General features: G+C 39.4%; 1 protein-coding gene across 1 annotated transcript in view; it reads left to right on the forward strand.

Annotated features, from left to right (window-relative positions):
* Window positions 1–17500, forward strand: part of PREX2 (phosphatidylinositol-3,4,5-trisphosphate dependent Rac exchange factor 2) — a 689594-nt gene that overhangs the window by 328687 nt on the left and 343407 nt on the right. The window contains exon 18 of the mRNA XM_053715101.1: window positions 2674–2822. Coding sequence (XP_053571076.1) covers window positions 2674–2822 — 149 coding nt within the window. The remainder of the gene's footprint in view (window positions 1–2673; window positions 2823–17500) is intronic.

The following is a 17500-nucleotide window of genomic DNA, read 5'->3' on the forward strand; positions in this document are numbered from 1 at the left end:
TATGGTTTCTCCTATGCATATTTCCTCCTGTACGTCGGTCGAATGACTGGGGTAGGCGGAGCCTAGGAGGGATCATGTGACCAGCTTTGCTGGGCTCTTTGCCATTTCCTGTTGGCCTGTTGGGGAAGAGAATATCCCACAAGTAAGGATGACGCCGTGGACCGGACACACCGTTGGAGAAAGTAATTTATCAGGTAAGCATAAATTCTGTTTTCATGATTCAGACAGAGAATACAATTTTAAACAACATTCCAATTTACGTCTATTATCTAATTTGCTTCAGTCTTTAGAAATCCTTTGTTAAAGAAATAGCAATGCACATGGGTGAGCCAATTACATGAGGCATCTATGTGCAGCCACCAATCAGAAGCTGCTGAGCCTATCTAGATATGCTTTTCAGGAAAGAATATCAAGAGAATGAAGCAAATCAGATAATAGAAGTAAATTAGAAAGTTGTTTAAAATGGTATTCTCCATCTAAATCATGAAAGACAAAATTTGGATTTAATGTCCCTTTAACACCTATCCCAGATTTGCAGAGAAAGTGTTAAAGTGACATTTAATTTATTACTGTCCCCATTTGGCTTCAGCAGAGGACTTATATTACAACATAGCAACTCCCATTACTTTATGGAGACTAAAATATTACACTTCTTTAACTAAACAAAAATATTCTTAATGGAATAGAAAGGTCAAAATTGAAATGTGCATAAATTCCTTTCAATTGAAATAGAATAATTTTTGCAATATACTTCCATTAGCAAAAATGTTTCTTGTAAAAGTTATTACTGTTTTTCTGTGTCATACGCACATATCCTGTGAGAGCCTTGCACCAGTATTCATGATCAGAGAGCTTAAAGGGACAGTTTACTAAAAATAAATTCTCGCCTTTAATTTCTTCCCAATTATCAACTTTACCTGCTGGAGTGTATTAAATTCCTTACAAGTATTTCCATTGCCCTTATATTGACATTTTAAATAGTTTATTTAGCCTGTGGTATACCCACCCATCCTGAAAGTTTTTGACCTCAAAGCCAAGCTGTGCTAACACAATCAGTAGAAGAAATTATACTCCCAGTGGGTTATAGAAGAGATAAGGTAATAAAATGTTATTTTCCATTGTTCTCTCCAAGTATTGGTGATTGGTTTATGGACATAAATAGCATAAAGAAGCAGGTATATGTACACAATGTGATAAACTAATGAGATCTGATTATACCTACAAGCTCAACCCATTGTATTAGGTTGTGGCTTCAAAATCAGCTAATTCTTATACACAAAAAAGCCTTAAAAAAGCAAATCTCATACATTTTATACTCTGCAGCTGGTAAAAAAAGTAAATGGAAACACATTAAGGGCAAAACTATTTTATAGCATACTGTCCCTTTTCAATGCTTAAAGGGACAGTCAAGTCGAATTTTTTTTTTCATGATTTAAATAGGGCATGCAATTTTAAACAACTTCCCAATTTACTTTTATCACCAATTTTGCTTTGTTCTCTTGGTATTCTTAGTTGAAAGCTAAACCTAGGAGGTTCATATGCTAATTTCTTAGACCTTGAAGACTGCCTCTAATCTGAATACATTTTGACCACTAGAGGGCATTAGTTCACATGTTTCATATAAATAACATTGAGCTCATGCACGTAAAGTGACCTAGAAGTGAGCACTGATTGGCTAAACTGCATGTCTGTCAAAAGAACTGCAATAAGGGGGCAGTCAGCAGAAGCTTAGATACAAGATAATTACAGAGATCAAACATGTATTATTATAACTGTGTTGGTAATGCAAAACTGGGGAATGGGTAATAAAGGGATTATCTTTCTTTTTTAAACAAAAAGGACGCTATGGAACCTGCATGATCCTCAAATGTAGAATGTGCCCCTGGGATCCAATTTGTCCTTAAAGGGACAGTATACACTCATTTTCATATAACTGCATGTAATAGACACTACTATAAAGAATAAGATGCACAGATACTGATATAAAAATCCAGTATAAAACTGTTTAAAAACTTACTTAGAAGCTGTCAGTTTGGCTCTGTTGAAAAGGTAGCTGGAAAGTCCACTGCAAGTGGCAAATAAGACACTCCCCCCCCCCCTTCTTTTGCATATGAAAAGACCCTTTACACAAACAGCAGCAAGCTGGAGAAGGTAGCTGACAGTATTCACATAAAACTTTGGGGCTTGGTTAGGAGTCTGAAAATCAGAGCAATGTTATTTAAAAATAAGCAAAACTATACATTTATTTAAAAAAAAAAAACTTTATGGGCTACATAAGTAGATCATCTACAAAACATTTAAGCAAAGAAAAAATGAGTGTATAATGTCCCTTTAAGGAAATACATAGAATATTTTTGTTTTTGTTTATTAATAAGTAATATTTTTTTTACAACTGATTATTAAAAGAAAGCAAATTATGACTGCAGGATATTGTAAATACTTTATTGCACATAATGTACAATTTCTTAGCTTCTCGAGCATGAGTATATCTGTTAGATCCATTTGTTTACGGTATTCAGAAATTCTTGGAAATGATCTGTGCTTCTTTTACCTGAAGGATTTGCAATTATATTGTTGGTGAGCTAGTTGATTTATGATGTACAGTGGTAGAAGTCTTGGATGCCTTAAAAAAAACCTTAACCTACAATACATCTGTTTTATCTGCTATCTTAGTTGTCAGGAATGGAAGTTGGGAAAAAAATCTACGCTGTAAACGGTGACCTAGTTTTCTTGAGACCGTTTAATGAAGTGGATTGTTTCTTGAAATCTTGCTTGAGCAACAGAAAACCTCTGAGGATTCTCATGAGCACAAAACCCCGGGAGTAAGTGATCTATATTTTCACACACATTCTTCAGACAACCATTTGTGTTTATTGTTTAGCTTAATAACAACTTGTATTGCTGTTTTAGATTAAATATAAACATTGTCAGAGTATTTATAAAATAGGTGATGAATGTATTCTTCAACTTTTTTTAAACCAAGTAAAATATACCTGTGCCTAGGGCAGTATCATTTAATGAGGGGTAGTTCCATGTCATTATACCTTCTATAAAGATGTCCAAATCTAAAAACGTTATTTGTTGTCTGCTTATTGTGTAAGTGAATTTCAAGTTTAGATCATTGTGATTCATATCTTGGAAGAAGGTTATTCATATCTTGGAAACTTATTGTGTAAGTGAAACTTGAAATTCACTTACACAATAAGCAGACAACAAATAACGTTTTTAGATTTGGACATCTTTATAGAACACGGAGAACTAACAACTAAAAACCATTTCAAAACAACGGATGCCAATAACTATATCCCCACACATAGTTGTCACCTGAAAAGGTGGATAAATAACATCCCTAAGGGCCAATTCCTTAGAATTAGACGCAATTGCTCCAAACTTTCTGATTACGATACACAGGTTAAGATCCTAGAAGACAGATTCTTAGAAAAAGGATATGATCAACATATTCTGAAAGATGAAATCATTAAAGTGAGAAATATGGACAGACAAAATATACTCTCAAAAAAACCAAAAGTTGATAACCAAACCAATGAAATCTTAAAAGTACCATTAATAACTAATTATAATTATCATCACAAACATCTAACTAGAATTTTAAACAAACACTGGCATCTGATTAAATCTGATCCAATTTTGGGAAACAGTATCTCCGATCACCCTAGTATCGTGTACAGGAAAGCAAATAACATTAAAAATATTCTTGCACCTAGCGACTTTAAGAAAGCAAACCATAAAACCAAAGAGAAAGATTTGATGGGAAGAAAATTAAGGGGATACTACCCATGCTATAGCTGTAAAGCTTGCCAACATAGCACAAAATGTAAAGATTACAAATCTTTCAATACAGGCAAGACATACAATATCAAAGAGACCATTAGATGCAGTGATAAGGGCATCATATACCTGATTCAGTGCACATGTGGCAAACAATATTTGTGAGAGACCTCCAGAGTTTTACGCACTAGAATTAGGGAACACCTCAATCTCATAAAAAAAGGTGACCAAGAAACTAGGCTGTATGAACACTTCAGGACAGTACACCACAATAACACCAACGACCTTAAATATTGGGGTATTTGCAAGATCGCAAAACCATGGAGAGGAGGAAATTTTGATCAATTACTCCTTAGAAAAGAAGCAGAACTTATTTTTGAATTAAAAACACTATTCCCACAAGGACTAAATTCGGAGCTAGATTTAAATCCATTCATTCTAGACTGCTAATCTTACAACTCCCCACCATTCCAACATTGTACACACCAGTACAATAGCCAAATAATAGCCTCAATGGAATTGTATTTCAAACATTAAAACATAATACGTTCCCATATGTACCCTACTATAGATTTAATGATCCTTTTTAAGATTCTTTATACGATTACCTTACCTTTAGAGTCACAGTCCATATAAGACATTTTAGTGAATATAATTGGGATCCACATTCACTATATAAAATACACAGTCATACAATATTTAAAAACTTCTGAACCAAATAGGTCATACATATTTTTGAGACCAAAGACATTTATGGGACCTTTTATCTTACAAGACCAACTATTAAGTACTGACATCTAGGGTTAATAACGGTTTAACAACAATAATGTTGTATAATTTTTAACTCACATATGCTAATACTGATAGAATAAGAAAAAGTTCTAATGAATATAGATGTAAGTTTTAACTATATCAGTCCCAATTTTAGATGATCTGTATAATGTATGCATGAACGACGAGTTTGTATTATGCATATTTTTACAGTATATAACTTTGTATACTATTTTTAGGATTCTATTACCAATTTTTAAAGATACACTACTATGTTTATACTACTATGTTTATATTATACTAACTCCATTTATATGTTTTATAGAATATACCAATTGAGTAAAAGGAATTAATTTTTAATACACAGATCTTACATTTTTACACCATAAGAAATCATGTATATACACAAAAGCAACTATATATAAACTGCATTAAGAAAAAGCTCTATTCAATACAAAAAGAGAACCTAGATAATCCACCTTAAGTAAATCAACCTTTAAGCAAATCCACCTTAAGGAATCAACAATTTATCAATTAACTTATGACCAATCACAGATGAACTACACATTTATAAAGGATCTCAGAACCAGCTTAAACCATCTTGATAAAGCCATTCTATATGGTGAAACGCGTTGATGGACCTAGAAGAACAATTACAAAGTGAGAATATATAATTATCTACAAGGATTGCAAAGGATTCGTTGGGATTATTTGATCCACTTCCAATACTCTGCGCAGAGTTTTTTTCATCGAGACCGGACCTACATTCGACACGCATCCAGCGTTCCTGACGTCACCAGCTGTAGTGAGCCGCGCCGGACACCTGTGCCATACCCTGACGGAGGATTCAGCTCGACTAAAGAGCAGGTAGGCACCATAGAGGTGTAGCGGTCCTGCAGCGTGGTTGTCAGTAAGTTATTCCTAAAAGAAGGTATCAACTTATTTTCACAGAAACTGCCAATTACGGAACTTTCAATATCTCCATACGGGACTTTTTAACACCTGTTTACTCCTATAACGGAGCCATAATAATACTTCATCCCTAGGTAGTTTGATATCTACCTCTTTCCCAAACGGAACTTTCACTGTTATAAAAGCCAAGATTCCATAGGTGGATTTACTCTCTCCTATAGGGCTACTATCCCAATATAATTTTAGACTGAGCTGCACAAATAGTCAGCTATTTTTAGCTTATTTTTTATGTTTTAGCATAGAGTTTGTTACTATATATGACCGGTCATAATATCATAGTATCAGTAGACAATATTTCATTGTTATTTTAATTAAGATAAATAAATTTTATTTTGATATACATATTGCTTTGATATTTGATTCATTATAGTTGCTTGGATATTAGATTTAAACTAGCCGCACAGGTAGACTCTGTAACATCTACACTACATTTTTATGCCACACAAAGTGTTTTCATAATATATACCTTCATAATTCATATCTCTAAATATACTAATATATATTTATAGAATATTCATCATCCCCAGAGCTGTTTAGCGCATACACACATCTCTCTTTTTTTTTTGTACCAGTTTTTGCATTATCTGCTTTATGGGAGCAGATTAGTGTGTATTGCAAGGGGCAGATTTGCGCACCATATACCCAACACTTTTTTATTACAGCAATTAGCCCCCTGTAATGCTAATTTTGTTTTATTTAAATTTAATATAATTAACTTATACTAATACTTCAGTCACTATTAACTAACAGTGAATAAGATAGGCTTAATAAAGTATATATTTATGAAGCTTTCTGATTTCTTTTTGTCAGATAAGGAACAACTGATTGTAAAAATGTGGCTCAAATGGTAAATTGGTATTTGACAGCTGAAAATAAATCTATCCAGAAAACAATACTACAGCACAGATTAAATGAAAGGGATACGAATGTACAGAACTGCTATCAACCATATTCTGCTAATGTGCAGTTATGAAATGTCCAAAATATGTCAACAATATTAAGCTATTTCTAAAATAGAATTGAGCAATTAAACTTTCTATTATTAATTTGAAACAGTCAACATGTTCTCTAGATTTGCATGTCTGTTATACTGAGGACAGCCATCTTCTCTGTAGCATTGCATCATGTCAGGTATAATGAGGCCAGCTACCTTTCTCTAGCATTTCCTCTTTGGTATACTGAGGCCAGCTAACCTGTCCAAGAATTGCATTTCTGGTATACTGAGGCTAGCTACCTTCTCTCTAGCATTTTCTCCTTGGTATACTGAGGCCAACAACCTTCTGTCTATCTTTGTATGTCTGGTATACTGAGGCCAGCTACCTTATCTCTAGCAGTGCATGTCTGGTATACTGAGACCAGCTACCTTCTCTCTAGCATTGCATGTCTGGTATACTGAGGCCAGCTACCTTATCTCTAGCATTGCATGTCTGGTATACTGAGGCCAGCTACCTTCCCTCTAGCATTGCATGTCTGGTATACTGAGGCCAGCTACCTTATCTCTAGCAGTGCATGTCTGGTATACTGAGGCTAGCTACCTTCTCTCTAGCATTTTCTCCTTGGTATACTGAGGCCAGCTACCTTATCTCTAGCAGTGCATGTCTGGTATACTGAGGCCAGCTACCTTATCTCTAGCATTGCATGTCTGGTATACTGAGGCCAGCTACCTTATCTCTAGCAGTGCATGTCTGGTATACTGAGGCTAGCTACCTTCTCTCTAGCATTTTCTCCTTGGTATACTGAGGCCAACAACCTTCTGTCTATCTTTGTATGTCTGGTATACTGAGGCCAGCTACCTTCTCTCTAGCATTGCATGTCTGGTATACTGAGGCCAGCTACCTTATCTCTAGCAGTGCATGTCTGGTATACTGAGGCCAGCTACCTTCTCTCTAGCATTGCATGTCTGGTATACTGAGGCCAGCTACCTTCTCTCTAGCAGTGCCTGTCTGTTATACTGAGGCCAGCTACCTTCTCTCTAGCAGTGCCTGTCTGTTATACTGAGGCCAGCTACCTTATCTCTAGCATTGCATGTCTGGTATACTGAGGCCAGCTACCTTATCTCTAGCAGTGCATGTCTGGTATACTGAGGCCAGCTACCTTATCTCTAGCAGTGCATGTCTGGTATACTGAGTCCAGCTACCTTCTCTCTAGCATTGCATGTCTGGTATACTGAGGACAGCTACCTTCTCTCTAGCATTGCATGTCTGGTATACTGAGGACAGCTACCTTCTCTCTAGCATTGCATGTCTGGTATACTGAGGACAGCTACCTTCTCTCTAGCATTGCATGTCTGGTATACTGAGGCCAGCTACCTTATCTCTAGCAGTGCATATCTGGTATACTGAGGCCAGCTACCTTCTCTCTAGCTTTGCATGTGTGGTATACTGAGGCCAGCTACCTTCTCTCTAGCTTTGCATGTCTGCTATACTGAGGCTAGCTACCTTCTCTCTAGCTTTGCATGTGTGGTATACTGAGGCCAGCTACCTTCTCTCTAGCAGTGGCGTCACTAGGGTTGGTGTCACCCGGTGCGGTAAGTTATGGTGTCACCCCCCCCAGAAAGCAGACACACACAAAAACACAGGCACACACACATACAAACACTCAGACACACTTAAAAAACATACTCAGATGCACACACAAACACTCGGAAACACACTCAGACACACACACACAAAAACACTGAGACACACACACACACAAAAACTCAGACACACACTTACAAAATATGTAAACTGCACTGCATTAATTATAAAGCGCATGCCTAGAGCTGCTCCCTGGCTCAGCAGAGCATCAAATGAAAGATAAACAGAGCACTCTAAAAATAAATCACTAAAGAAAAGGTTTAGGCGCAAACTATGAAAATTCTGCTCTCTGACTCTGTTCCAAGCCTGTCAGTGCACAGCCCCGGGCCGCGTGCCTACCGCTTCTTATGGCCAATCACCTCTGCCACCTTCTCTATAGCTTTGTATGTCTGGTATACTGAGGCCAGCTACGTTCTCTCTAGCTTTGTATGTCTGGTACACTGAGGCCAGCTACTTTTATCTCTAGCTTTGTATGTCTGGTACACTGAGGCCAGCCACATTCCCTCTAGCTTTGTATGTCTGGTACACTGAGGCCAGCTACTTTTATCTCTAGCTTTGTATGTCTGGTACACTGAGGCCAGCCACATTCCCTCTAGCTTTGTATGTCTGGTATACTGAGGTCAGCCACCTTCTGTCTAGCTTTGCATGTCTGGTATACTGAGGCCAGCTACTTTTATCTCTAGCTTTGTATGTCTGGTACACTGAGGCCAGCCATCTTCTGTCTAGCTTTGCATGTCTGGTACACTGAGGCCAGCCACATTCCCTCTAGCTTTGTATGTCTGGTATACTGAGGCCAGCTACTTTTATCTCTAGCTTTGTATGTCTGGTACACTGAGGCCAGCCACATTCCCTCTAGCTTTGTATGTCTGGTATACTGAGGTCAGCCACCTTCTGTCTAGCTTTGCATGTCTGGTATACTGAGGCCAGCTACTTTTATCTCTAGCTTTGTATGTCTGGTACACTGAGGCCAGCCATCTTCTGTCTAGCTTTGCATGTCTGGTATACTGAGGCCAGCCACATTCTCTATAGCTTTGTATGTCTGGTATACTGAGGCCAGCTACTTTTATCTCTAGCTTTGTATGTCTGGTACACTGAGGCCAGCCACCTTCTCTCTAGCTTTGTATGTCTGGTATACTGAGGTCAGCCACCTTCTGTCTAGCTTTGCATGTCTGGTATACTGAGACAAGCGACTTTCTCACTAGTATTGTATGTCTGGTATAGTGAAGTCAGCTACGTTCTCTCTAGCAGTCCATGTCTGGTATACTGAGGCCAGCCACTTTCTCTCTAGCATTGTATGCCTGATATACTGAGGCCAGCTACGTTCTCTGTAGCATTTCATGCCTGGTATACTGAGGTCAGCCACCTTCTCTGTAGCATTGCACGTCTGGTATTCTGAGGCCAGCCACCTTCTCTGTAGCATTGCACGTCTGGTATACTAAGACCAGGGACCTTCTCTGAAGCAGTGCATGTCTGGTATAGTGAGGCCAGCCACCTTCTCTCTAGCAATGTGTGTCTGGTATACTGAGGCCAGCCACCTTCTCTCTAGCATTCATGTCTGGTATACTGAGGCCAGCTACCTTATCTCTAGCATTGCATGTCTGGTATACTGAGGCCAGCTACCTTGTCTCTAGCATTGCATGTCTGGTATACTGAGGCCAGCTACCTTGTCTCTAGCATTGCATGTCTGGTATACTGAGGCCATCCACCTTCTCTCTAGCATTGCATGTCTGGTATACTGAGGCCAGCTACCTTGTCTCTATCATTGCATATCTGGCATACTGAGGCCAGCCAGCTTCTCTCTAGCTTTGTGTATTTGATATACTGACACCAGTCACCTTTTATGTAGCTTTGCATGGCTGGAATACTAAGGCAAGTCTCCTTCTCTGAAGTAAAACACAAAACAGAGGGGCGCCTCATGTGTAGATCGACCAAAAAGTGAACAATGTATAATAGCTAGAGCCAAAAAGAGGTTCTCACATTTGGCAATAGCACACCAATGTGCTTGTAGTAGCAGGCTGATATCTCTGGGTGTATCAGCTCACCCTCTCTCTTCATCTGGTGGTATCAACTGGATTTCAGACTGGATACAAGGCTCACAACCGTGTGACGCTCCAATGGGAAGATAAAGAGGTGCTAGCACTATGCTTAGGTAAAAAATGGTTTATTTAAAAACAAAAGCAGTGAGTGATATAGGGGGGTCCAAGTGTTACCCCCTATTTGCAACGCGTTTCCTTCTCTGTAGCATTGGATGTCTGGTATACTTAGGCTAGCCAGATTCTTTCTAGTACTGCATGTTGGGTATTCAGAGGCCAGACAGCTTCTCTATGGCACTGGAATACTGAGGCTAGACACCTTCTATGTAGCATTGCCTGAAATACTGATGTAATCTATCATCTCTACTGTGTTTTACTTCTGTTTCCCCCTGCAGTTATAATCATGTTCATTGATTCATATTTTAATGAGAACAGCCTCCCTCTCTGTAATACTGAACATTCAGAATTCACTGACGTCAGCTACCTTCTCTATAGTGCTGCATGTAAACAATTCACAGAGGTCAGTTACCTTCTCTGTAGTGCTGCACATGTGGAATTCACTCTCAGCTACCTTCTCTGTAGTGTTTCATGTTAGGAATTCATAGAGGTCAGCTACCTTCTCTGTAGTGCTGCATGTAAACAATTCACAGAGGTCAGTTACCTTCTCTGTAGTGCTGCACATGTGGAATTCACTCTCAGCTACCTTCTCTGTAGTGTTTCATGTTAGGAATTCACAGAGGTCAGCTACCTTCTCTGTAGTGCTGCATGTAAACAATTCACAGAGGTCAGTTACCTTCTCTGTAGTGCTGCACATGTGGAATTCACTCTCAGCTACCTTCTCTGTAGTGTTTCATGTTAGGAATTCACAGAGGTCAGCTACCTTCTCTGTATACCGCCTATGTTTATAACGCTGCAGAATCTGTTGCCGCTCTACAAATAACCGATGATAATAATAATAATTCTCTGTAGTGCTGCATATAAACAAGGTCAGATACCTTCTCTTTAGTGCTGCATGTGAGGAATTCACTTATGTCAGCTACCTTCTCTGTAGTGCTGCATGTGAGGAATTCACTTATGTCAGCTACCTTCTCTGTAGTGCTGCATGTGAGGAATTCACAGAGGTCAGCTACCTTCTCTGTAGTGCTGCATGTGAGGAATTCACAGAGGTCAGCTACTTTCTCTGTAATGGTATATATGGGAAATTCATGGCCCCCAGCTTCCTTTTCTCTAGTACTGATGGTGGCAAATTTACTAATGGCATCATGGTTGGAAGCAATCTTCTCTTGGTGATGCACATGTGGAATTCACTGTCAGATACCTTCTCTGTAGTGCTGCATTTGAGGAATTTGCTAAGGTCAGCTTACTTCTTTGTAATTCGGCACATGGGGAATGTACTAATGGCATCATGGCAGTATTTTTTTCTGCAGTGCTGCATATGTGGAATTCACTGTCAGCTACCTTCTCTGTAAAGCTGCACATGTAGGATTCACTGATGTTAACGACTGGATTTTAACATTTAAATGCTGATTTTTAAATATTTGATTGTTAAACTAACAGGCAATCTTTTGAATGTATGTTCCTTCCTAGTGTGTAGCCTTCTCTGTAATTTTGCAGTCTGAAATCCACATTTTTTCTCTGTAGTGCATCAGCCTATAAAATGTTAAATTCAGCTGTCCATAATCCTGTATATTTTCTATATGTTGGTCTTTTTTAAAACACACTGTGTTACTGTTTTTATTTTGTAATATTAAAAGTAACCTTGGAAAACAATTAAGAAGCCCCAGTTTAGCTGTTTATCTCATCTTCACAGTTCTAGACCTGTTTTTACAATCTGTAATACTTGATAGGTTATTTTATCTTCATCTTGTATTCACTTTAACTCCGTGCAAAGAAACATTTTTATTCCCCCCATTATTTTTTGGATAGAAAAAGAGAAGCAAAATGTCAAAAGCTATAAACTAACCATTGAATGATTTAGTTAAAGAGATATAAAACAATTGCCTCATTATTGTAATATAAAAGCACTATGCAGTAGCATAATATAAATCATTTTAATATGCACTCTTCATCATTTAAAAAATATTTTAACTTGTATTTTTTTTTTTTACTTTATTTGTGCAATGTCTATTACTTCTTGACGCAGACCTACAATGGGACTGTGGTCTCTACAGGAGGGTTTACCTAGCTTGATGTAATAAATCTTCTAGTTTAAGTTGAGCTGGCTTAGAGGTTAGTGAATTGTTTTGCCAATGCTCAGAAGAGGCAGAATGCAACTTAAAGGGAAATAAAACAAAAAATGTGTCTTTAATGATTCAGATAGAGCATAACATATTAACTTTTTATTTTACTTCTATTATATGGCTTTATTATCTTGGTATCCTTTGTTGAAGCTGCAGCAATGCACTACTAAAAGGACATATATGTGCAGCCACCAATCAGCAGATAGCCCACAGCAGTGCAATGCTGCTCCTGATCCTACCTAAGTATGCTTTTCTACAAAGGATAAAAAAGAACAAAGCTAATTAGATAACAGAAGTACAAATGTCTGATCTATCATCTTCCTTAGAATAATAAGAAATTCTAAGTGCTCATTTTGCAAGAACATAAGTAAGTTGTGTGTTGCATTTTGACACAATCTTTTTTCTTCATAAATGGAAAGAGTCCACAGCTGCATTCATTACTTTTGGGAATTCAGAACCTGGCCATCAGAAGGAGGCAAAAACACCCCAGCCAAAGGCTTAAATACTCCTCCCACTCCCCTCATCCCCCAGTCATTCTTTGCCTTTCGTCCCAGGAGGTTGGCAGAGAAGTGTCAGAAGTTTTCTATAGTCTCTTATGGAGGGAAGTACTCTTCGGCATGGGACTGGAGTTTTAAGTAGACATGTGCATGGCGAAAAAATTCGGTTCGGTTCGGATCGATTCAGATTTTTTTGAATTTCGGTTCGTAGCGATTCGAATTCGGAAAAATTTGAATCAATTCGGTTCGGATTTGTTTCGGATTCATTCGGATTTGAATAAATTCGGCTGGATTCGGTTCGATTCGGTTCGGAAATTCAGAATTTTGGTAAGTGTTAGGTGGGATTAGACTAGTATTATGTACTAAATTCGGCTGGATTCGGTTCGATTCGGTTCGGTTCGGAAATTCGGTAAGTGTTAGGTGGAATTAGACTTATACTGTACAATACTAGTGTAATCCATGGCCATCCAAATTTACAGAATAAATCCGAAGTAATTTGGATTTATTCGGTAATTCGGCAGTATTTTAATTCGGAAATTCAGTTCGATTCGAATTGCCGAATTTGCCGAATTTTCTGAATTTCCGAATCGATCCGAAACGAATCACACATATCTAGTTTTAAGTATTCCTGTCAGCCTCTCAGCGAGAACATGGGTGAAAGTCCAGAGATGCAGGGAGAGTCTTTCTGCGAAAACATCCCGACATATTAACAGCTCCACAAGCAATCAGTGTTGACGAGTTTCGCTGCCTGCTTTTTTCTCTCAAGTCCATGGCAGAAGCGACACTACTCTCTGTCACACTTGAAGGGTCGTGTTCCTGTTCCACGGCATAGATTCCGGCAAGATCGTTTCATTTTACTTTCATCATGGATGCATTGCAATTACAACTGTTTATCCGAGAGGGGCTACAAGCTTTCCGGGATAACTTTAACATAGGGTCTCGGTAAGGCTCCTTTTTGTATCTAGGAATCAAGGGTTAATATCTCCTGAGGGGGGTTATTGAACAGGGGCATTTATAATCATGTTTTCTGTCTTCTACTGTGTAGTGTTGCTTCAACTCATGGCTATTTTGGAACATAACGGCCTATGTCTACTGACGCAGTCTTTACGGTCAGGCATGCTTTTGCATGGACTGCACGGTTTACCTTGTGACTCCATTTCTGCATTCCTGACCATGTGGTGATGGAGAAATCCTGGTCCGCTGGTGTCTGGTTCTCTGGAGGTGGTGAGTGCCCCAGCCATTGGGGGAGTAAGGTGCCATTTAGACTTTTCTTATTGGTCCATTTTTTATTCAGTGTCCCAGTTATGGAGGATTCTGATTTTTTGGAGACGGATGTCTCTGATTCAGACCCTACTTCTTGCGAAGAATATGAATTGGCCTGGGTGATACATGCCCATCAGTTATGTTCCGAATGCAGTTTTAGAGTGCTCTGTTCCTTGGGATCGGGGAATCAGGTGCCCACTGAGCCATCCACCTCTGGGGATTCTATTTCCCATGAGACGAGTTCCCTACCACCAACTCTTACTACGCATGCAGGTAACCCAAACTCTACTTATCCTTCTATGGAGTGTAGCCTGTTCCCACCAGAGGTTATGACACAGTTCCGCATGGCCATATCTTTGGCGCTGGTGCATCTGCACCTCACTTCCCGGGAGTGTGCTTATGAAATTGTCTGTGTTCTGTTAACCGGGACTCCTCAGGCGTAGGATCGCCTGGTCCAGTTTAGCCCTCCGGGGGAGTGACTGCCACGAGGCCTCAAGGGGTCAACCTTCGGGGCTGGTGTTTTCTTTTGTCCTGGCGGAGGTATGTTGCGCTTTTCGTTATAGACTGGCATGCCTTGGTGTTCTACTAAGGCATGTTTTTGGCACTGCTGGATCCCACTCTTAATGGGTCTGGGGATTCTCAGTCTTAATCTTTGACTGGCTTGCATGCATAGACAAAAGGGGATGAAGTAATCTTCTTATAGTTTTTGTTATTTGTGTATCCTGTTCCAGTTCTGAGCTTGGAAGTCTCGGACCCCTGCGGGGCTGTCCGTTCTTCCTGGGCGATAACCTATGGGTTGCCTTATCTTTTATCTTCATCCGATGAGGATAATTTTTATTTAGTCTACAGCTCAGGTTGTGGTGTGATGCTTCCTTCGGGAACTTTATTCTCTTGAATTGATACTGGTGATTTTGTGGTCGCACTGTTTACAAAAATCTGTCTGACTGTTCTTTATTCCTCCATTTTGGGGGAGACTCTATGTGGCCTTGACAGTAGTGGGTCCCTTGGTTTCAGGCTGGTCCTGACTGGGTACAAATCCTTCTGTCTTTGAGGCCTAGTTCAGACACGTGACGCCTTTTTATGTCTGGTTCGTCCGGTGAGGGCTCCTAGTGATCACAATATGATTTGTGTTGTTTTCTTGTTTTATTTTACTAGCTTCAACTAGCATCCTGAGAGGACTTGAGGGTCCATGGTTACTTAGGGGCATGGGGATTGGTTGAGTCTTCATTCGCACTTTCAATCTAGTGGGCCGGGACTCCGTTGAGATCTGCGGTGACATGTTCAGGTGTTTCCGATTTTTCCAGAGACTAGAGTGTTCCTTCCCATTGTGGGTTGGAGGCTTGGAGCATTTAGGTCCTTCATACCACCATTCTTACGGTTTTGCATTTCATGGTCTCTTTGGAAGTGTCCTTTTAGGACTTGTTCCTTTTAGAGGTTCTCTTCCTTTGGGTTGAGACTTTCTGGACTTCGTCTGGTTTTTCTGGTGACTTTGGCCGCTTAATTAGGAAGGGAAGGCCGTGAGGCTCTGTCTTCCTTCGGGAGTTAGTCATCTCCATATCAGGGGCGATAGGAGGTGTTCTCTCAAGCTTTTTTCTATGGGGATGTTTTTCTGCCTGGGTTAGGGATGCTTTGCATTATTCTCCCTTGGTTGTGGTCCTTTGGAACATTAATCTGAAAGGATTATGGAGACTGGCCTTTCTTCTACTCTCTTTCGGGTGACTCTATTCTCGTTCTCATTTCCCTTAGTGTTGCCCTTGGGGCCTTTGGGCTCTAGAGAAATTGCGCAACTTTGTCGCGGCCTAGCACCTTGTTGGGGGGGGGGTGTTGACCTCCAGCTAAGGGTGTTCTCTTTCCCTTGGGCTGGGAATTACGAGTGAGTCATGTGCCCGTTCTCCGGGTTTCCCAGTTCTCATTCCCTGTGAGGTCTGATTGCTTCAGATGGGATATCTTGTGTTCCGTGGGTGTCGTTCGTTCTAGGATGATTCTAGGTCCCAGGTCCAGGGTTCTTGTCTTGGATCCTTCTTGGATGTCTGGAGACTTATGATCCTGTGGACTGTTTCGGGATGACCCAGTTTTTTCAGGGACCCTATGTTGCGACATAGGGACTAGCTCATTGGGCTTGCAAGCAGTAAGGCCAGAGTTCACATCTACCTTCGGGTACTGATTATCAACTTTAAGGTCTGACTTGTCCTTCAGACGGAGTGTGCTCCTCTTCATGGGAAGTTTTTTCTCTGTTGGGTCAACAGTGGTGTCTGGGGGATTTTTTCATTCAATGAGATAGAGTTCAACACATTCGTTGAATATATAAATGAAAATTTATTTAATCTTAAATTCACAGGCATGTTCAGTGACAACAGTGTAAATTATTTGGATCTAACATTACAGATCAGTGACAATACTATTATTACCAGCACGTTTCGTAAAGAGACGGCAGGTAATACTATTCTGCACGCCACTTCTCAACACCCTACACATGTAATTAAGGCCATACCTAGGGGACAATTTATCAGAATTCGCAGAAATACTAAGTCTAATGAAATATATGAATCCCAATCTTTAGAATTTAAAAACGGATTAATATGCAGAGGCTACAATGCTAATCTCCTTGAAAAATGTCGTAAAGACATAAGAACACTTAATAGCATCCCTAAAAAACACGATCTGGAGAAGAAGGAGAAGTCTAGTTTTGAAGATGCTGTGGTATTTACTACGGCTTATTCAAAACAATATAATGAAATCATTAAAATCTTAAAAAAGCACTCTCATGTCCTCTTAGGGGATGACACATTGAAACCTTATGTCAAAAACATCAAATATGTTCCCAAAAAATATAAAACTCTAGGTCAGACAATATCTCCTAGTCTAGTTATGAGAACCAATGTAAAAAAACAGAATTGGTTGCAACATAAGGGAAACTATAAATGTGGCAGACGCAATTGTTATATGTGTACACATATCAATGAGGGTGACAATTTCTCAAGTTATAGCACAGGAAATGAATATACAATAGATTTCTATGCCAACTGTTGTACCACATTTGTGGTTTACCTCATCACTTGCAACCTGTGCCAATTGCAGTACACAGGTCAAACCTCTAGGGAGGCCTGCAAAAGATTCAATGAGCACACCAGGGATGTTAAGAACTACAATAAAGACTCGGCAGTGGCAAATCACTTTAATGACAAATGAGGCCAATATGAGTATCAAAATAATAGATATTGCAACCACATCCATCAGAGGGGGAAATAAATTTAAAATCTTGGAGAAGAAGGAACTATTTTGGATGTTAAAGTTAAAAACACGGTCGCCTCTAGGGATGAATCGTGAGTGTGATACTAATTTCTTCATTGACAATT

The sequence above is a fragment of the Bombina bombina genome, chromosome 5, assembly GCF_027579735.1.
Source record: "Bombina bombina isolate aBomBom1 chromosome 5, aBomBom1.pri, whole genome shotgun sequence".
Lineage (NCBI taxonomy): Eukaryota > Metazoa > Chordata > Amphibia > Anura > Bombinatoridae > Bombina > Bombina bombina.